The following is a 22,037-nucleotide window of genomic DNA, read 5'->3' on the forward strand; positions in this document are numbered from 1 at the left end:
ACTTAGTGCAGTGTATCTGCACACAGTAAGCGCTCAATAAATACGATTGAATTAATGAATATAGAGCAACCAATCAATCGTATTTATTGAGAGCTTACTGTGTGCAGAACACGGTATCAAGCATCTGGTAAAGTACAACAGATTTGGTAGTAATAATAATAATGATTATGGTATTTGTTAAGCGCTTATGTGTGCCAAGCCCTACAAGGTAATTAAGTTGTCCCACGTGGGGCTCACAGTCTTAGTCCCATTTTACAGTTGAAGTAACTGAGGCACAGAGAAGTTAAGTGACTTGCCCAAAGCCACTGACAGGTGGAGGAGCCAGGATGTGAACCCACAGTCTCAGACTCCCACGCCCGGGCTCTTTCCACTAAGGCACTCTACTTCATCCACGTTCCTTGCCTGCAACGAGTTTACAGTCTAGGAGTGGAGACAGACATCAATTCAAATCAATAAATTACAGATATGGACATTGATGCTGTGGAGCTTTGGGTGGGATGAAAAGGGGGAGCAAATCCAGGTACAACCAAAAGTAGAAACCGAACCAAGACGGAGCAAGAAAAAATATCTGACTTCATATACTTGGGATGGAACCGAAGGTTTTGGAGGATCGTGGGCTCTGTTCTTCAGCGTGGCTGAGGCACCTGGAGTCACCCCAACCCCACCTCTGACTTGAATGATTTCATCTGCGATCTGAGCAAGGAAAGTAGGAGAACAGCTTCAAGTGAAGAGCGCTCAATAAATACCAATGGATGGATGAATGAAGAAGCACAATCTCAAAGGTTGCAGCTTATTTTGTCCAAAAAGAAACCTGCTAGATGGTTGATGATATCAAGTGGGAGAAGAGATCTAGGGAGGACATCAAAATCCTGCATTATCAATCAATCATATTTATTATTGTTATTATTAATAACAACAATGTTGTTTGTGCTTACTATGTGCCAGGCACTGTACTAAGGGCTGGGGTGGATGCAAGCAAAGAGTCCCTCTCCCGCATAGGGCTCCCAGTCTTATTCCCAATTTTACAGATGAGGTAACTGAGACACAGAGAAGCCAAGTGACTTGCCTAAGATCACCCAGCGGACAAGTGGGGAAGCCCGGGATTAGAACCCTTGACCTTCTGACTCCCAGACCTGTGGTCTGTCCACTAACGCCATGCCTCTTACTGTGTGCAGAGCACTGTACTAAGCGCTTGGGAGAGTACAGTAGAACAGAGTCGGTAGACACGTTCCCCGCCAACAGTGAGCTTATAGTCTAGAGGGGGAGACAGGCACTAATATAGATAAATTATGGGTATAGACACGAGTGCTGTGGGGCTGAGGGAGGAGTGAACAAACGAAGTAAATCAAGGTATCACAGAAGAGAGTGGGAGGAGAGGAAATGAGGGCTAAGTCAGGGAAGGCCTCTCGGAGGAGATGTGCCTTCAGTAAGGTTTTGAAAGTAGGGAGAGTAATCGTCTGTGGGATTTGAGGAGGGGGGGCCGGAGGCAGGACGTGGGCGAGAGGTCAATGGCGAGATAGACAAGATGGAGGTACGGTGAGAATGTTGGCATTGGAGGAGTGAAGCGTGCCGGTTGGGTTGTAGTAGGAGAGCAGCGAGGTGAGGTAGGATGGTAGGTAAATAGCAAGCAGGATGCAAAATGGAGCCAGGGACATTCTCTAGCAGCTATTTTTCTTGGGGGCAGAAAAGCGTGGGAGGAACTGTTGGAGTTAAAGCGGAGTTGCACCTCTGGATAAAATTACTCCAGCAGTTGTGGTGGCTGCCGTGGGCGTAGCGACTGTGGACTCTGAGCCGGGAGAAGCCGGAAACTCCACTCCCCCAGCCACGGCCCTATTATTCTTGTGGCGGTAATCTCTGTCCTCTCTTCTCTGCTCCTAGCGTTTTTTATTTCTCATGGGTCCCTGTATTTCTGTCACCAGCGCCTTCTGGGAGTCAGGGACTATCATCTCATTCAGTAATTTCTTTCCAGTGCTTGGTACAGTGTTTCTTTTACATTATTTGTTAGGCGCTTTCTATGTATCAAGGTCTGTTCTAAACACTGGGGGAGATACAAATTAATCAGTCCAGATTCAGTCTCAGTCCCCCTTGGGGCTTAAAGTCAGGTGGGAGGGAGAATGTGTTGAATCCGCATTTTTCAGCGTGGGCTAGGGGATAGAGCCCGGGCCCGGGAGTCAAAATGACCTGGATTCTAATCCCGGCTCTGTCATTCGTCTGCTGGGTGACCCCGGGCAAGTCGCTTCACTTCTCTGGACCTCGGTTCCCTCATCCGTAAAATGGGGATTAAGATCATGAGCCCCGTATGTGGGACATGGACTGCACCCAACCCTATTTGCCTGTGTAATAATTATAATGATAATAATGATGGTATTGGTTAAGAGCTTACTACGTACCAAGCGCTGTTCTAAGCGCTGGGGTAGATACACGGTAATGAGGTTGTCCCGCGTGGGGCTCACAGTCTTAATCCCCATTTTACAGACGAGGTAACCGAGTCACAGAGAAGTTAAGTGACTTGCCCAGAGTCACACAGCTGATAAGTGGGGGAGTGGGGATTAGACCTCACGACCTCTGACTCTCAAGCCCGGGCTCTTGCCGCTAAGCCACGCTTCGGTATCTGCTCCAGTGCTTAGATTCAGTGCCTGGCACATAGTAAGGCTTAACAAATGCCACAATTATTATTATGATTTTGCAGTTGAGGAAACTGAGGTTCAGTGACTTGCCCAAGGTCACACAGTCGGCGAGCCGTGGAGCCGGGATTAGAACCCAGGCCCTTGCTTTATCCCCTGGGTCACACCGCCTCCCAGTGGTTAGCACAAGGTAAGGGTTTAGTCAATATTCCTGTTATTACTGGGAAGCAGAATGGTCCAGGGGAGAGAGCCCAGGCCTGGGAGTCAGAAGGACCTGGGTTCCAATCCCGGCTCCACCACTTGTCTGCTGGGTGACCTTGGGCAAGTCACTTAAAGTGACCTCATCTGAAAATGGGAATTGAGGCTAATAGCCCTGTATATCCAACTCCCAATTATCTTATGTCTACCCCGCTGCTTAGTACAGTGCCCGGCCTGTAGTGAGCACTTAAAAAATACCACGATTATTATTTTTATTATTTTGCAGTTGAGGAAACAGGCTCAGTGACTTGCCCGAGGTCACACAGCCGGTGAGTGGTGGAGCCGGGATTAGAACCCAGGCCTCTGCCGTCACACTGCCTCCCGGTGCTTGGCGTCCGATGAGGACTCAGTAGTGTCGCTATTACTGGTAAGGAGAGCAAGGGTAGACCAGGAGGCTGGAAGACAACGGGGATAAATGGTCGTCAGAGGGCAGGAGAGATGGACGTGGTGGAATTTCAGAGACAGGAAAGAGGTAGCCTAACTGGGAGGGGAGGAGCCCGCTGACCTCTCAATTTTCCCAGGAGTTGGGGGCAGTGGAAAGAGTTGAGGCCCTCTTGGGGGAGGGCAGGCAGCATCATCCGGAAGCTGCCAAGCCTTGGTGAGAATACTAATGATAACTGTGCTATTTGTTAAGTGCTTATTATGTGCCAGGCACTGTACTAAGCACCGGGTACGGTTGGACACAGTCCCCGTCCCCCATGGGGTTTATAGTCTTAATCCCCATGATAATAATAATAATAGCGATATTTGTTAAGCCCTTTCAGTGTGCCAGGCACTGTATTAAGCACTGAGATAGATTCAGGCAAATCAAGATGGACACGGTCCCTGTCCCACATAGGGCCCCTGGTCTTATTCCCCATTTTACAGATGAGGGAACTGAGGCCCAGAGTAGTGAAGTGACTTGCCCAAGGTCACACAATCACAAGTGCGGAGCTGGGATTAAAACCCAGGTCCTTCTGAATCCCGGTCCCGGGCTCTATCCACTTGTTGGCTGTGTGACCTTAGGCAAGTCACTTCATTTCTCTGCCTCACTTTTCTCATCTGTAAAATGGTGATGATGTGATAATGAGGAGAAGGAGGCAGGAGAGGACGGGGGACAGGGAAAGGATGAAGGGAGGGGTGCCCATGATGGAGTGGGGGGCTTCATGGGTCCCTGCAACATGGAGACTATTGAGGGGAGATGGGTCAGCGTGGCAGGCAGCAATCAGAAAGTGGGTGACTGTATCGGGAGGATCGTTTCGTCTAGGAGGAGGAGCAGAGAGGAGAAGGAGAGAACAACCTCAGCCTCTGTGGGCAAAAAATGCCCCAAGTTCACACGAGGTACGATCTTTTGAGGCTCACCGTGCACACAGCTCTTTTTAGCTGTGTTCCCGAGCACCAGTAAAATCCATCAGTCGCGGCGTGGCCTAGTGGATAGAGCACAGATGTGGGAGTCAGAAGGACCTGGCCCTGCACTAGGCACTGGGGTAATAATAATAATAATAATGTTGGTATTTGTTAAGCGCTTACTATGTGCCGAGCACTGTTCTAAGCGCTGGGGTAGACATAGGGGAATCAGGTTGTCCCACGTGGGGCTCACAGTCTTAATCCCCATTTTACAGATGAGGGAACTGAGGCACAGAGAAGTTAAGTGACTCGCTCACAGTCACACAGCCGACAAGTGGCAGAGCTGGGATTCGAACTCATGAGCCCTGACTCCAAAGCCCATGATCTTTCCACTGAGCCACGCTGCTTCCTATCAGGTTGGACACAGTCCGTGTCCCATATGGAGCTCACGGTCTTAATCTCCAAATTACAGATGAGATAACTGAGGCGCAGAGCAGGTAAGTGACCTCCCCAAGGTCCCGCAGCAGACCAGAGGCGGAGCTGGGATTAGAACCCAGTTCCTTCTGACTCCCAGATCCGTGCTCCAACCACTAGGCATGCTGCGTCTCCATTATTAGTTGGGCAGCTAATACCAGTTATTATTAGTGCCACCTCTGATCCTAGATTGTGAGCTCGTACACTAAACTGTGTGCTCGTTACGGGCCGAGAAGGTGTCCGCTAATTCCGCTTGATTGTACTTTCCCAAGCGCTTAATACAGTGCTTTGCAGGTAGGAAGTGCTCAATGAATGTCACTGACTGAACGACTGATGGACAGTAATAATAATGATGATGTTGGTATGTGTTAAGCGCTTACTATGTGCCGAGCACTGTCCTAAGCGCTGAGGTAGATCCCGGCTAAGGTTGTCCAACGTGAGGCTCCCAGTCTTAATCCCCGTTTTACAGATGAGGTAACTGAGGCACCGAGAAGTCAAGTGACTTGCCCAGAGACACAGCTGACAGGTGGCGGAGCGGGGATTTGAACTCGTGACCTGTGACTCCTAAACCCGTGCCCTTTCCACTGAGCCACGCTGCTTCTCAGTAGGATTTGGACATCTCTTCCACCACCTTGGAGGGGAGGATTCTGCACAGAATAATCTTATCCAGGAGACCCCCTGGCTTGGGACGGGTTTGGGTCGGAATAAACCACTGGGAACAATCCTTGTCCCGGAGCTCCGGGTTGAGATTCTGGAAGTAGAACTGGGATCTGCTGGCAGGTGGCGCCCGAGGCTTGGGAAAACCTGGAAAAACTCAATCCTAGCCACTTCCTCCCCAATTCAACAAGGATCAATCGATCAATCGTATCGATTGAGCCCTTAGTGGGTGCAGAGCACTGTACTAAGGCGCTTTGGAGGGTACAGTATCCCAGATTGAGAAGCAGCGTGGCTCAGTGGAAAAAGCCCGGGTTTGGGAGTCAAAGGACGTGGGTTCTAATCCAGCCTCTGCCAGTCATCTGCTGTGTGACCTTGGGCAAGCCACCTGACTACTCTGTGTCTCGGATACCTCATCTGTAAAAAATGAGGATTAAAACTGTGAGCCCCACGTGTGAGAACCCAATTACCTTGTGTCTACCCTGTATTAATAATAATAATAATAATGGAGGTATTTGTTAAGCGCTTACTATGTGCAAAGCACTGTTCTAAGCGCTGGGGGGGATACAAGGTGATCAGGTTGTCCCACGTGAGGTTCACAGTCTTAATCCCCGTTTTACAGATGAGGTCACTGAGGCACACAGAAGTGAAGTGACTTCCCCAAAGTCACACAGCTGACAGGTGGCGGAGCCGGGATTAGAACCCATGACCTCTGACTCCCAAGCCTGGGCTCTTTCCACCGAGCCACGCTTCTTCTCTGTACTAAGTACTTGGGAGAGGGCGTTATAACAACAGGCACATTCCCTGCTCACAACGAGCTCACAGTCGAGATGGGGGAGACAGATATTAATAGGAATTAAAAAATGACGGGTATGGAGAAAATGATGGGTATGCATTCTCTCTCAGCGTTTAGTACAGTGCTCTACACATAGTAAGCACTTAATAAATACCATTACTACTATTAGTTCTACTACTGTATGCCAAGCACTGTGCTAGGTGCTATGGTAGGTAATGGACAAAGAGATAATAATAATTCTGGTATTTGTTAAGCACTTACTATGTGCCAGGCGCTGTTCTAGGCGTCAGGGTGGATACAAGCAAATCGGGTTCGACACGGTTCCTGTCCTACGTGGGGTTCCCAGTTTCAGTGCCCGGAGAAGTTAAGTGACTTGCCCAAGGTCACACAGCAGATGAGCAGCAGAGCCGGGAATAGTCAGTCAATCGTATTTCCTGAATGCCTCAGTGTACAGAGCACTGAACTAAACACTTGGGAGAGTACGATATAACGGCATAACAGACGTTCCTGCCCAAGACTGAATCCCCATTTTACTATTCTCACTACTGTATTTGTTAAGCACTTACTCTGTGCCAAGTGCTATTTTAAGTGCTGGGACAGATCAGATACGGTCCCTGCCCATATTGGACTCCCAGTCTAAGAGGGAAGGAGAACAGGCTTTTTTTTTTTAACGTACTATTGCCAGCCACTCTATTAAGTGATACAAAACAATCAGGTCGGACACGGTCCCTAACCCTCATGGGGCCCATTTTACAGATGAGAGAAATGAGGCACAGAGAAGTGACTCGCTCAAGGTCAGCCAGCAGCGGAGAGGCAGAGCCGGGGTTGGAACCCAGGTCCTTCTGACTCCCAATCCCGGACGCTAGCCACTAGGCCACGTTGCTCCCTCTGTATCCCAAGGGGAGACAGGCTGGACCTGGGTGGAACTAGCACCTCAGGATGGCAGGAGTCAGTTCTAGCCTCTGGGCTCTAAGCTCGTCGTGGGCGGGGAATATGTCTGTTGTATTGCTGTGCTGTACTCTCCCAAGCGTTTAGTACAGTGTCCCGCACACAGTAAGCGCTCGATAGATACTTTTGATTGATCGATACCGTGCGGGACTCACGGGCAGGGACTTCCAGAGGGCACCAGTCTCCCCTAGAGCTCAGAAATCCGAACGCAGAGGTTCCTCGCCTCCGGTTCCGACTCCAGGTTCCGATATCTCGGCTGGTTGCGGGTACCTGACAGATACTTGCATTTCAAATGTAGTAATAATAATAATGCTATCAATAATAATGGCACTAGTACCACACCCTAATTATTATATAATAACAGTAATATAATATGTCATATAATAATATGGTAATAGTACTATATTAGTAATGATAGTAATAGATAATTATTATATAATTATAGTAATAGTAATGATAATTTATTTATTTATTAGGTACTTAGTCCATCGTAAGCAGTGAGTGTAATAAGCCCTGGGGTAGATACAAGATAATAATAATAATAATAATAATGTTGGTATTTGTTAAGCACTTACTATGTGCCGAGCACTGTTCTAAGCGCTGGGGTAGACACAGGGGAATCAGGTTGTCCCACGTGGGGCTCACAGTCTTAATCCCCATTTTACAGATGAGGTAAGTGAGGCACCGAGAAGTTAAGTGACTTGCCCAAGATCAACAGATTGGACACAGTCCCCGGCCCACATGAGGCTCGAAGAGGGAAGGAGAAGAGGAATTTAGGGAGCGACTCTATCTGTTGCCGAATTGTACTTTCCAAGTGCTTAGTACAGTGCTCTGCACACAGTAAGCGCTCAATAAATACTACTGAGTGAATGAATGAATTTACTCCCCATTTTGCCAGTGAGGACGCTGAGGCCCAGAGAAGTTAAGTGGCTTGTCGAAGGTCATGCAGCAGGCAGGTGTGGGTGGTAAAAATTCTAAAGCTCCTCTGTCTTTCTGCCCAGTCGATTACGTTAAACATGACACAAGAACGCCCTTGTTCAGTTGAAAATCACTTCGACAACACTACGGGGACAGGGTTTAGTCATCCGAATTAGTCTTTCTCTCAGCCTTATTGAAGGTGCATCTTCTCCAAGCTGCCTTCCCTGACTAAGCCCTCATTTCCTCTTCTCCCACTCCCTCCTTCGTCACCCTTGCACTTGAATTTGCTCCCTTTATTCCCCCCTCCCTCAGCCCCATGGCACTTAGGTCCATATCTGTCATTTATTTATTTCTATTAATGTGTGTCTCCCTCTCTAGACTGTGACCTCATTGTGGCCAGGGAATGTTGTATTGGACTCTCCCAAGTGCTTAGTATGGTGCTCTGAACACAGTAAGTGCTCAGTAAATATCACTGACTGATTGATATATAACTAGTTTGAGAAAAGTCCAACTCCTCTTAGCATCTTTGTGGTAGAAAGAGAGCTTGAGAGAGTAGATTGCAACAGAGTAAGGTAGATGGGATTCCTGCCCACGATCTTACAGATTAGAGGGAATAATAATAACTGTGATATTTATTAAGCCCTTTGTTGTGCCATGCACTGTTCTATGCGCTGGGGAGGATACAAGCAAATCAGGTTGGACACAGTCCCTGTCCCTTATGGGGCTCACATTCTAAGGAGAAGGGAGAAGTATAATAACTGTGGTTATTAGACTCGAGCCTGTAAGGTCGTTGTGGGCAAGGAAACACGTCTGTTATATTGTGTGGTAGTCATTCATTCATTCATTCAATCGTATTTTTTGAGCGCTTACTGTGTGCAGAGCACTGTACTAAGCACTTGGAATGTACAATTGGGCAGCAGGTAGAGACAATCCCTGCCCAGCGACGGCTCACAATCTAAAAGTGCCAAGCCCTTAGTACAGTACTCTGCACAAAGTAAGTGCTTAATAAATCCGATTGATTGATTGGTATTTGCTAATAATAACAATAATTAGGCTATTTGTTAAGTGCTCACTGTTTGCCAGGCACTGTATTAAGCGCTGGGGTAGAGCCAAGCTAATCGGGTTGGGCACAGTCCTGTGCCACATGGGACTCGTGGCCTTAATCTCCATTTTACAGGTGAGGGAACTGAGGCCCGGAGAAGTGAAGTGACTTGCCTAAGGTCACTCAGCAGATGAGAGGCAGAGCCGGGATTAGAGCCCAGGTCCTTCTAACTCCGAGGTTAGAGCCCTCCGAGGTTAACTCTGAGGTTAAACCCCGGGCTTAGAGCCGGGACCTCGGAGTTAGAAGGACCTGGGCTCTAATCCCGGCTCTACCCACTGGACCACACTGCTTCTCAAAGAAAGCAGATGGAACTGTAGGCACCGCCGGGATTAGAGTCCAGGCCGTGAGGCCGTTGTGGACAGGGGTAATATGTCTGTTATATTATTACGTCATCCTCCCTTAGTACAGAGCTCTGCACTCGGTATATACGATCGATCGATCCATCGATCCGTATTTGTTAAGCAGTTGGGGTAGGGGGCCCTTGCACCTTCTTTGAATTCTCCCCCTCGCGGATAGAGCCCCTGCGGCCCTAAGACTCACAAGACTGACATCCCTTCCCGCACCTCTCCACCTAACGGGCAGCCAGACCCCAGAGACCTGCTGTGGTCGGGGGTGAGGGGGGGGGAAGGGAGAGGGAAGCAAAACCAGGTCTCCACTTGCCCTACCCATTTTTGCTGCTCAGGGTGGAGGGTGGCAAGTTTCAGAATTTGACTTGCTGGCAGTACCCCTTTGAGTCCGCTACATATAATAATAATAATGATGATGATAATAAGTGGTATTTCTTAAGCGTTTACTACGTGCCCTGTAATAGTAATAATAGTAATAATGATGGTATTTGTCAAATGCTTACTATGTACCAAGCACTGTTCTAAGCGCTGGGGTAGACACAGGAGAATCAGGTTGTCCCACGTGGGGCTCCCAGTCTTAATCCCCATTTTACAGATGAGGTAACTGAGGCACAAAGAAGTTGTGGCTTGCCCAAGGTCACACAGCAGACAAGTGGTGGAGCCGGGATTGGAACCCATGATTTTTGGACTCCCGATCTGCTAGAGACCCAGAGTCTCTCTTAGATGAAGCAGGAGTTTCTTTTTCTTGGGAACTCCTGAGAGGGAAAGAGAGTAATTGCCTTACCCGGTTAGCTGGGAGTGACCAGCTCGAGTTGAGTTTCCCGGCCAAACGTGGACCTTCCCGGACTGAAATTGGGTGATCTCAAGGATGTGGGAAAGGATGGTTTCCATGCAGGCCCTGTGGGATTCTGGGAGGAACAGGGGAAATTCCCAAAGAGCAGAGTGCCCCACCCTGAACTTCTCTCAGGATAATAATAATAGTAATAATAATTATGGTATTCCTTAAGCACTTACTATGTGCCAAGCACTGCTCTAAGCACTGGAGTAGATACAAGTTAACCAGATTGGACACAGTCTCTGTCCCACGTGGGGTTCACACCCTCAGTCCCCATTTTCCAGATGAGGTAACTGAGGCCCAGAGAAGTGAAGTGACTTGCCCACAGTCACACAGAGTCAGGATAAGAACCCGGATCCTTCCGACTCCCAGGCCCGGGCTCTGACTGGCCGGACCCCCGGGAGCCCTTGGGGAGCCGGGGAGGGTGGAGGCTGGGGGGGGGGGGGCACCTGGTTGGTTAATGAGGACCTCACCTGTGCCCTGCCTGGAGCTTGGCCAGAGAGCTGGCAAGAGAGGGGAGCCGGTTAAAGCCAAGGATAGAGGAGGGGGAGGAGGAGGAAGTTGAAGTCGTTGGCCTTGAACATGAAGGGAGCAGTTGGATCGGCAGGGAGGGCCCTGTTGTCCCCTCAAGCCAGAGCCCCTTATCGACGGGGTCCCCACCTAAGGCAGCCCCCTGCCCAGCATGAGGAGCCCCGGTATCAAGAGGGAGAGAGAGAAACAGAAGAGACAGAGAGAAGAGAGAGAGATAGAGAAGAGAGAGAGAGACAGAGAGGAGAAAGAGACACAGACACAGAGAGGAGAGAGACAGAGAGATAGAGAGAAAGATCCACAGGTTGTGAGTGGGAGAGGCAGAGGGCCCCAGCCCTACCGAAGCAGAGGGCAGGACCCAGGGCAGGGCTCCAGGTGCTCTCCCAACCCATTCTTAATACAGTGCTCTCCACATAATGAACACTCCATGATTGATTGCTAAGAGGAAATGGAAATTCCTCTTTGTTTAAGCCAAGCCGCCCTGGGCCGGTTGGGCCAACCCCGAACTCAGAACCTGTGGGTTTCCCACAGATCACGGGGAACGAGCCACCTGCCACCCCTGGGCCCTGGGCTGGATTTCGGGGGGAAGGGGGGCATCGGTTCCCCTACAGCTGTTTGGGCTGGACTTCCATTCATTCATTCATTCAATAGTATTTATTGAGCGCTTACTATGTGCAGAGCACTGTACTAAGCGCTTGGAATGTACAAATCGGCAACAGATAGAGACAGTCCCTGGCCATTGACGGGCTTACAGTCCAGAGCATGGCACGGTGGATGTTGCTGAATTGTACATTCCAAGCACTTAGTAGGATGCTCTGCACATAGTAAGCGCTCAATAAATACGGTTGAATGAATGAATGGATAGAGCACGGACCTGGGAGTCAGATGGTCAGGGGCTCTAATCCCAGCTCTGCCATATGTCCGCCGTGAGACCTTGAGCGAGTCACTTCACTTCTCTGACTCAGTTCCCTCATCTGTAGAATGGGCTGTGAGCCCCATGTGGGACACGGGCCATATCCAACCCAATTAGCTTGTATATACCCCAGCACTCAGAACAGTACCTGGCTCAGAGTAGGTGCTTAAAGAATACTACAGTACTACTAATATTATTATTATGGTTATCATAATCATCCTCATCATTCTCATGGTCACCATAGCAAATAATACGGTGAGAATAAATCTATAGGTTAAACACCTGTTACACTTAAATTTGAAATGGACAAGGCAGAAGGTTTCAAAGACCCCCTAAATGTGGAGAGAGTAGTAATAATAATAATTATGGTATTTGTTAAGCACTTAATATGTGCCAAGCACTGTTCTAAGCACTGGGGTAGATACAAGGTAATCAGGTTGTCCCACATGGGGCTCACAGTCTTCATCCCCATTTTACAGATGAGGTAACTGAGGTACAGAGAAGTTAAGCAGCTTGCCCAAGGTCACACAGTGACGAGGGGCGGAGCTGGGATTTGAACCCACGTCCTCTGACTCCCAAGCCCATGCTCTTTCCACTAAGCCACGCTAAATTCTAATCTCCCACTAAAGAATCTACTTGGACTCAGACAGGGGCTCGGATACTAGGAACGCAGGTAGAATTAAAGATCAAAGACAGCTTTAACAAATGAGCATTGAGACCACGCATATCGATAACCCCGGGAAACCTCTCGGGCAAAGACAGACTGAATCAGACACGGCAGAGGTCAAGCCGTGGCATCTATAATATATGGGAAATGCAAGTGAAAGTAATATAGAAGCAGCCTGGCCTAATGGATAGAGCCAGGGCCTGGGAATCAGAAGGACCTCAGTTCTAATCCCAGCCCTGTCACTTGCCTGCTGTGTGACCTTGGACAAGTCACTTCTCTGGGCCTCAGTTCCCTCATCCTTAAAATGGGGATGGAGACCGTGAGCCCCACGTGGGACAGGGACTGTGTCCAATCCGATTGGCTTGTAATCTACCCAGGTGCTTAGTACAGTGCCCGGCACAAGGTAAGTGCTTAACAAATACTACAAAAAATACAAATTCTGAATTGGATCGTTTGTTTTCAAATGCCCATCCTTTCCACAAAATGACTCCTTATCCGCCATTCCTCCTCTGTTGTGTATCTCTTCACGGTACATTAATGGGATCTTTTTCATTCATTCATTCAATCTTATTTATTGAGCGCTTACTGTGTGCAGAGCACTGCTCTAAGGGTTTGGGAGAGTACAATAGAACAATGAACTCAATCCCTGCCCATAGTAAGTTTACAGTCTAGAGCCAAGGTGTTTTTGTGGGTGTTCTTAGCTTCCTAGACTGTTCCAGGAAAGGGAGGGAATTCCTGTCAGGGAGGGGTATCCCTATCCTGCCGGCCCCACCCAATCCAACCCTGGTGCTCTGGGACTTGTTTATCTTTCACTCTGTCTGTCTCTCTGTCCCACCGGTTTTTCCTCCACAACGTTTCTTGTCTCCACCCCTTTCCTCCCTACCCTTTATCCACCCCTCTGGGTTCAAACTCTCGTCACCTCCCACCTGGACTCTCCAATTAGTCTCCTCACCAGTCTTCCGGCCTCCATCCTCTTATCCTCTCAGCCCGTCCCTGCACTCTCGTGTCCTGACCGTCTTCTGAAAACATCAATCAATCAATCAATGGTATTTTTTGAGAGCTTATTGCATGCAGAGCCCTGTACTAGGCGCTCGGGAGAGGGCAATACAACAGAGTTGGTAGACGCGTCTCCCCTTCTTCCTCGCTTCTCTTCTACTCACCTCGCTATTCTCCTCCAAACAACCCAGCCCGCACTCTTCGCTCCTCTGCTGCTCACCTTCTCACTGTGAGAAGCAGCGTGGCTTGGTGGAGAGAGCATGGGCTTGGGTCAGAGGTCATGGGTTCAAATCCAGGCTCAGCCGCTTGCCAGCTGTGTGACTTTGGGCAAGTCACAACTTCTCTGTGCCTCAGTTATCTCATCTGTAAAATAGGGATTAAGACTGTGAGCCCCATGTGGGACAACCCAATCACTCTGTATCCTCCCCAGCGCTTAGAACTGTGCTGTGCACATGGTAAGCACTTAACAAATGCCAATATTATTATTATTATCATTACCTCGATCTCATCTATCTCACCGCTGACCTCTCGCCCACCTCCTGCCTCTGACCAGGAAGGAACGCCCTCACTCTTTCATATCCGACGGACAATAACTCTCCCCCACTTCGAAACCTCACTGAAGGCGTATCTCCTCCAAGAAGCCTTCCCTGACTTAAGCCTTCCTTTCCTCTTCTCCCACTGCCTTCTGCATCACCCTGACTTGCTCCCTTTATTCATCCCCCCCACCCACTTATGTCCATGTCTGTAATTTTATTTATTTATTTGAACTTCTGTCTCCCTTTCTAGACTGTAAGTTCGCTGTGGGCAGAGAATGTGTCCGTTTATTGTGGTATTGTACTTTCCCAAGCACTTACTACAGGACTCTGCACACAATAAGTGCTGAATAAATAGGACTGACTAACTCTGAGCTCTTTGTGGGCAGGGAACGTGTCTACCACCAACTCCGTTATATTGTCGATTTGCTTGTTACCACGGCAGCACTTAGTACAGTGCCTGGCACATAGCAAGCGCTTAACAAACACCACAATTATATCCTAAGTGATCAATAAGTACGATTGATCGATTCCCTTCCCACAGTGAACTTTAAGTCTGAACCCATCATTTAAAATATATCCCTCCGCTCCTCAAAACTTTGCAATAGTTACCCATTTTTCTCCACATGGAACAGAACCCCTAATCACTGATGGCAAGACTTTCCATCAACTCCCTTTTTACTTGTCCACTCTCTTCTCCCACGCCACCACGGCTTGTACACTTCGTTCCTCCCAGGCCAACGTGGCCTAGTGGCTAGAGCACGGGCCTGGGAGTCAGAAGGACATGGGTTCTAATCCCGACTCTGCCACTTGGCTGCTGTGTGACCTTGGGCAAGTTACTTCACTTCTCTGGGCCTCAGTTACCTCATCTGGAACATGGGGATTAAGAGTGTGAGGCCCATGTGGGGCAGGGACTCTGTTCGACTTGATTAACTTGTATCTACCCCAGCGCTTAGAACAGTGCTTCCCACATAGTAAGCGCTTAACAAGTACTATTATTATTCATTCATCCATTCAATCGTATTTACTGAGTGCTTACTGTGTGCAGACCATTGTGCTAAGCGCCTGGAAAGTACAATTCGGCAACAAATAGAGACAATCCCTACCCAACAACGGGCTCACAGTCTAGAAATTATTATTATTATGAAAATCTCACACTCGCAGTGGAACTCCTGGTGGGAATCATTCATTCATTCAGTCTAATTTCTTGAGCCCTTACTGGGTGAAGAGCACTGTACTAAGTGCTTGGGAGAGTACACTTGAACAGTAAACACACACATTCCTCACCCACAACAGAGATGCAAGGCAGAGGGCTGGGCAGACACACGACTGTCCCGGTGAACTTCCGTTCTCGGGTCTGCGGGTGGCCGACTCACCGTGGTTTGGGCGGGACAACTTCCTTCTCTGCCGCACGTAGGCAAGTGAAACAGTAACCGGGCCCAAGACCGATTAAGGCACACTACGGCTTCCCCATTTGTTGTTCTTACACCGTGAGCCACCCCCTTCCCCTCCACCCTCACAGGCACGACATACCTTCGGGTGCCCACACATACACCCCCACATACAAGAGCGCACAAATAGTAATGATAATTGTGGTGTTTGTAAAGCCCTTACTATGTACCACGCACTGTCCTAAGCGCTGGGGTAGATACAAGATCATCAGGTCCCATGTGGGGCTCCCAGTCCGAGTAGGAGGGAGAACTGGGATTGACACTGTGCAGATGAAGGAACTAAGGCCAGGGGAAGTGAAGTGACTTCCCCAAGGTCATACCGCAGGCATGTGGCAGAACCGGATGAGAACCCCGTTCCTCTGACTTCCGGGCCCCCGTCGGTCAAGTCCAGTAGACCATGAGTCAATCGATCAATCCATGGTATTTACTGAGCGCTGACTATATGCTCTTGGGACCCCCTCTGGACCCCCTCCTCTAGATTGTAAGCTCCTTATGGGCAGGGAATGAGTCTGCTAATATAGTGCTCTCCCAAGTGCTATAGTACAGTGCTCTGCACATAGTAAGCGCTCAGTAAATACCATGGATTGCTTGAGTGATTGATTGCCTGCAGTCCAGCTGTCTGTCAATCAGGCCAGGGGAGAGTCAGAGGGCAGGTTTTATACGGAGACCACCGAGTCACTTGAATCAATCAACAAACGGTATTTATTGAGCGCCTAAGTGCAGAGCACTGTACTAAGCACTTGGGCGAGCACCATACAACAGAATTAGCAGACACGTTCCCTGTCAATAATGAGCTTACAGTCTAGAAGGCAAAAAGGAGTGGTATTTACTGGGTGCTTCCTTGGTGCAAAGCACTGAACTACGCACTTGAGAGAATATAATACGGTCAGGAGATACACCTGTGTGGTGAGGGATAATAATGATAGCAGCAATGATAACAATAATTACAAATATGTACTTGAAAATCCCTTTCAGCAATGTGAAGTTGACTTATGTCTTTCAAAAGGCCTGGCCCTGTTTGAAGAACTTTCCTGGAGATTCTTCTCCGGGCAGAGCATGGGAGGGAACGGCTGTTGCCAAGAAATGACTCGTGAGCTTTCTCATCTCATCTGTTTTCTTCTTTTTCTTACGGTATTTGTTAAGTACCTACTGTGTGCCAGACACTGTTCCAAGCACTGAGGTAGATACGAGGTTATCGGGTTGGACACAGCCCCTCTCCCACATGGGGCTCACGGCCTTAATCCCCATTTTACAGATGAGGGAACTGAGGCCCAGAGAAGTGAAGTGACTTACCCAAGGTCACACAGCAGGCAATGAAGCAGCATGACCTAGTGGAAAGACTTGAGAGACAGAGGATCTGGGTTCGAATACCAGCTCTGCCACTTGTCTGCCACTTGTGAGGTGAGCCCCTCAGTTTCTTCAGCTATAAAATGGGTACTCTGTACCTCTTCTCCCTCCTACTTAGACTTGCAGCCCCATGGGGGACAGGGACCGTGTACTTAACAAGTACCATAATTATTATAATCATAACAAGTACCATAATTATTAAATGGGGGAGCTGGGATTAGAACCCAGGTCCTCTAGACTGTTATCTCGTTGTGGGCAGGGAACGTGTCTGTTGATTGTTCTACTGTACTCTCCCGAGAGCTTAATACAGTGCTCTGCACACAGTAAGCGCTCAATATATAAGGCTGAATGAATGAATGAATGAATTCTGACAGTCCACGTTCCCCAACTGCGAGTGCTTTTAAGGCGCTTTTTTTTCGGAATGCATTTCTTTTGGATGAGTGAAATGGGCTGAATGAAGAAGCACACTTTCCGCCTTTATTTGGGAAAAAAACCACCAGACTTTTTTCAGTCTACCCGACAAAGCAGTATATGTGATCCCGGCAAGGAAGGCCGAGGCAGGGGAGCCCCCGCTGACCTTTCCGGAGAAGACGGCGGACGTCAAACCGGGGGCGCTGGGTTAGGGTGGGATGCCGCCTGTCCGGTCGCCGGCCCGCTAGGCAGATCCTCCGTGGGGGCGGGAGACCCCGGACGTGGGGAGACCCTGAGAATGCGGCGGAAGCATCTCCGCACACTGGTTCAGAAGACGAGTTTGTGCAGAGGTGATTCCGCTGGATTCCCAGGGGGACGGGGGGCGGTGGCTCGGTCACTTGGTCAGCTTCTTCACATTCTGCAGCTCCTCGATGGGTTGCCACTGCTGGTTAATCGAGATCAACTGCAGAGCAGAGAGACGAAATCTCTGTTCCAGGAACCCTAATCCTGGGCAACCCATCCCGCTAGATCCTAAGCTCCCTAACCGCCTTATGGCCGTATCTGTAATTTATTTATTCCAATGAATATCCGCCTCCCCCTCTAGACTGCAGGCTCATTGTGGGCAGGGAACGCACCTGCTATATCGTTATATTGTATTCTCCCAAGTGCTCGGTACAGTGCTCAGCACACAGTAAGCGCTCAGTTGACTGACTGAGGGCAGGAATCGTGTTTACTAATGTTATTGTCCTCTCCCGGTCATTTTGTACAGTGCTCGGCACACGGTAGGTGCCTGGGAAATACTGCTGATTGATAAGTGAATAGAAAGCAATTTCTCTTGATTTTCATCCAGAAAATAGTTATCTGCTCTATGTGGGACAGGGACTGCGGCAGCACGGCGTAGTGGCTAGAGCCCGGGAGTCAGAAGGTCATGGGTTCTAATCCTGGCTCTGCCACTTGTCTGCTGTAGGACCCAGGGCAAGTCACTCCACTTCTCTGGGCCTCAGTTCCCTCATCTGTAAAATAGGGACCCTGAGCCCCACGTGGGACAGGGACTGTGTCCAACCCGATTTCCTTTTATCTACCCCAGCACTTCATACATTCCCTGGTACATAGTAAAGTCATTTTGTTTCTCTGTGCCTCAGTTCCCTCATCTGTAAAATAGGGACGAAGACTGTGAGCCCGACATGGGGCAGGGACTGTGTCCAACCCGATAAGTTCGTATCTATCCCAGCGCTTAATATGGTGCCTGGCCCATAATAAGCACTTAACAAATACCATAAAAAAAAAAGCGATTGTTTCCTCCCACAGAGCCCCTCCTCACCCCGGGTTCTGATAGGGGTTGTAAAGATCCAGTAGCCAGTCTCTCTGGCCCATTTGCTCTCCCAAGTTGGCCGACCAACCCTGGCCAAACCGGTCCCCCGCCACCCCGTGCTTCCTCCTTCTCCCGCCTCCTCCTCCCACAAACGGAGGGCAGGGCAGGGCAGCTGCCCCTCTCCGAGGATCGAGCTCAGGACCGAGGTCATCCGGTCAAGCCTCTGGCTTGCCTAGGAGCCTGCCATTTTTCCGCGGGAGACGGAGGGGTCCTTCGGATGGAGGGGCGGAGGTGGGTCCGCTACCTTTTGAGGCTGGGTAGGATCCACGTTCTCCCACGGCTCTGGATTTTTGGACCTGTTGAGGCTGAAGACCAAGATGGCATCCGTTAAGAACGACGCCAAGCAGTCGCAGTTGCCCCCTAGAAGTGGCGTTCCTGAACTTCTCATTCCCCGCTCTATACTGGAAGCTCACTGTGGGCAGGGAACGTTTCTATTGACTCTGTTGTACTGGACTTTCCCAAGTGCTTAGGGCAGTGTTCTGCACACAGTAAGAGCTCAACAAATACCATAAAATGCAAGCTTGTCTTTAGACTGTAAACTTGTGGGCAGGGAACCTATCAACTCTGTGGTACTGTACTCTCTCATCTGCTTAGTACAGTGCTCCACACACCGTAAGAGCTGAATAAATACCATTGAGCGTAAGCTCGAGTCTAGACTGTAAACCCTCTGTGGGCGGGGAACGTATCTACCGATTCTGTTGTATCGTATTCTCCCAAACACTTAGTACGGCGCTCTGCACGCAGTAAGTGCTCGATGAATACCACTGATGGACTGTATTGTTATGTTGTACTCTCCCAAATGCTTGGTACGGTGCTCTGCGCACAGGGCACACAGTACAGGGCTCAATAAATACCACTGATTGCCCTGTATGTTATACTCTCCCCCATCCCCACCAAACTCCAGCAGCTCTGAACAGGAGCTGAATCAATCAATCAATTAATCAGTGGTATTTATTGAGCGCTTATTGTGTGCACTGTACTTGGGAGAGTCCATTACAACAGAATTAGCAGATGCATTTCCTGCCCATAAAGCAAGTTTACAGTTTAGAGGGGGAGACAGACATTAATAGAAATACATAAATGACAGATATGGACATATGTGCTATGGAACTGGTGGGTAGAGGGGATGAAAAAAGAGAGCAAGTCAGAGCGACAGAGAAGGGAGAGGGAGAAGGGGGAATGAAGGCTTAGTCAGGGAAGGCCTCTTGGAGGAGATGGGCCTTCAGTACGACTTGGAAAGGGAGGAGGGTTATTGCTGTCTAGGTATCCCTTAAGTCCACTGAGACTCACTCCATTGAAAGATTTGCCTTATTGAAAGCACACCTCCTCCAAGAGGCCTTCCCTGACTAAGCCCCCCTTTCATCTTCTCCCACTTATCTTTGCGTCACCCCGACTTGCTCCCTTTTTTCATCCCCCGTCCCAGCCCCACCGCACTTACGTCCCTATCCATAATTTTCTTCTATTAATGTCTTGTCTCCCCCTCTTGACCGTAAGCTCACTGTGGGGAGGGAATGCACCTGCTTATTGTTACACGTACCCTCACAAGTGCTTAGTACAGTGCTCTGCATGCAGTAAGCACGCAATAAAGACCATTAAATGAATGCACGAACCCCATCTCCACCCCACAGCACACAGGTATCTATCCCTATACCCTGCCGCTTCCCATAACTGTCCGTTTCCCCCTCTTGACTGTAAACTCGTTGTGGGCAGGGAATAAGTCTGCTAATTCCAACCTATCATCCTCTCCCAAGAGCTACTCTAGTGCTGGGCACCCAGTAGGTGCTCGATAAATACCACCGGCCGATGGACCGATCAGACAGCTCCGATCTCCTGGCAGGTTCTCTCCGGGCCCCCCGGATCCCGGCGCCTGCTACTCACATGACATCTGTCTTGAAGAGCGAGTACACGGACACGGAGGTGGCTCCCAGCCCGGCGAGGGAGACGAAGGTGACCAGCGGGATGAGCTGAGGAGGAGCCAAGGCATGGACAGATTGGGGGAGGGGGAAGGTGTCAGATGCCAGGTCAAAAGTCAGGTTCCTCCCAGGGGAGATGGGTGGGGGGGAAGAGGGAAGGATAGCAGAGGGAGAAGAGTGAGGAAATAAGGAATGGGGGGGCAGGAGGGGAGAAGGAAGGGGTAGCGGTGGGAAAGAGACTGGGGGACAAGGGAAGGGAAGTAGGGGGAGATGATGGGAAGGAGGAAGTAGGGGAAAGGAGGTAGGGATAGCAGGGGAAGAGATGGGGAAGGAGGAAGTGTGGGGAAGGGGCTAGGGGTAGCAGCAGGGGAGGAGATTGGGAGAGAAGGAGGTGGGGTAGCAAGGGTGGAGAAGGGAGGAGGAAGTTTGTTCATTCATTCCTTCAGTCATTCAATCTTATTTATTGAGCACTTACTGTGTGCAGAGCACTGTATTGAGTGCTTGGGAGAGGACATATAACAATAAACAGACACATTCCCTACCCACAACGAGCTGACAGTTTAGAGGAGGAGACGGGCATTAATAAGAATAAGGAAGTGGCGGGGTGGGGGGGTGGGCGAGGGGCTGGGGGAGCAGGGGAAGAGATGGGGAAGGAGGAAATGGGGGGAAGGGGCGAAAGAGGGGAAAGGAGGGAGGGGTAGAAGGAGAGGAGATGGGGATGGAGGAAGTGGGGGGAAAGGGCTAGGGGTAGTGGGGGAAGGAGATCGGGGGAGAAGGAGGCGGGGGAAAGGCAGGGGGAGGTGGGGGGAAGGGGCCAGGGGGAGTGGGGCTCAGAGGAGGAGGAAAGAAGGTCAGGGTAGTGGAGGCGGGAGATTGGGGGGGGGGGAAGGGAGTACAGGTAGCAGAGAGAAGAAGGAAATGGAGAGAAAATCGGGGGAGCAGTCGGGGGTAGGCAGGGAAAGCGGGGGGGAGGTGTGTAGTGGGGTAGTGAGGGGTCCCCCTTCCTCCCTTCTTCCCCCCAGTCCGCTTAAAGGAAGAGAACTTGGGGAGAAGGCGGGGGCAGGGGGGCAGGGGAGATGCTGCTGCTGACCTCTTTCTTCTTCATCAGGATTTGGAAGATGCCCATGGTGGCCGGCCTAGGAGGGACCAAGCAGGCAGGGGAGACGTCGGGCAGGCCGGGTCAGCACCGGACGGGCGGACACCGGGGGGTGGACGGCCGGGGCGGGGCACAGGGCGGGGGGAGGGCCGCAGGAGGGGGGAGGAGGGGCAGGAGGGAGGAAAAGGGGGAGGAGAGAGGGGAGGAGGGAGAGGCAGGAGGGATGGAGGAAGGAGGGTCAAAGGGGGGGGAGGGAGGGGGCAGAGGAGAGGGAGATGGAGGAGCGAGGGAAGGGGGAGGAGAGAGGGGGCAGAGGAGAGAGAGATGAAGGAGGGAAGAAGAGGGAGGAAAGGAGGGAGGGGAAGAGAGAGGGAGGGGGCAGAAGAAAGAGAGATGGAGGAGGGAGGGGAAGAGGGAGGAGGGAGGGGGCAGAGGAGAGAGAGATGAAGGAGGGAAGAAGAGGGAGGAAAGGAGGGAGGGGAAGAGAGAGGGAGGGGGCAGAAGAAAGAGAGATGGAGGAGGGAGGGT

General features: G+C 50.2%; 1 protein-coding gene and 1 non-coding gene across 2 annotated transcripts; both read right to left on the bottom strand.

The window, feature by feature from the left end:
- Nucleotides 1-17,172: 17,172 nt before the first annotated feature.
- On the bottom strand, nucleotides 17,173-21,625 carry LOC120638398 (normal mucosa of esophagus-specific gene 1 protein-like). The gene is made up of 4 exons (XM_039912199.1): nucleotides 21,504-21,625; nucleotides 20,379-20,464; nucleotides 18,745-18,805; nucleotides 17,173-17,591 (listed from the first exon to the last, which is right to left on the bottom strand). The coding sequence occupies exons 1-4, from the start codon at nucleotides 21,537-21,539 to the stop codon at nucleotides 17,523-17,525; spliced, it is 252 nt and encodes an 83-aa protein (XP_039768133.1). The 5' UTR covers nucleotides 21,540-21,625; the 3' UTR covers nucleotides 17,173-17,522.
- MIR147 (microRNA mir-147) lies at nucleotides 17,402-17,511 on the bottom strand. Its single transcript, NR_034744.1, has one exon. It is a non-coding gene; the product is annotated as a microRNA mir-147 (primary transcript).
- Nucleotides 21,626-22,037: the final 412 nt, after the last annotated feature.

Source organism: Ornithorhynchus anatinus, chromosome 5 (assembly GCF_004115215.2).
Source record: "Ornithorhynchus anatinus isolate Pmale09 chromosome 5, mOrnAna1.pri.v4, whole genome shotgun sequence".
Lineage (NCBI taxonomy): Eukaryota > Metazoa > Chordata > Mammalia > Monotremata > Ornithorhynchidae > Ornithorhynchus > Ornithorhynchus anatinus.

Excerpts from the sequence above, each read along its gene's own strand:
- LOC120638398 (XM_039912199.1), bottom strand. The coding sequence starts at position 21,539 with ATGGGCATCTTCCAAATCCTGATGAAGAAGAAAGAG. Across the intron at positions 18,806-20,378 it reads CTCTTCAAGACAGATGTCAT|CCTCAACAGGTCCAAAAATC; the intron begins GTGAGTAGCAGG and ends CTTGGTCTTCAG. Across the intron at positions 17,592-18,744 it reads ATCCTACCCAGCCTCAAAAG|TTGATCTCGATTAACCAGCA; the intron begins GTAGCGGACCCA and ends TCTGCTCTGCAG.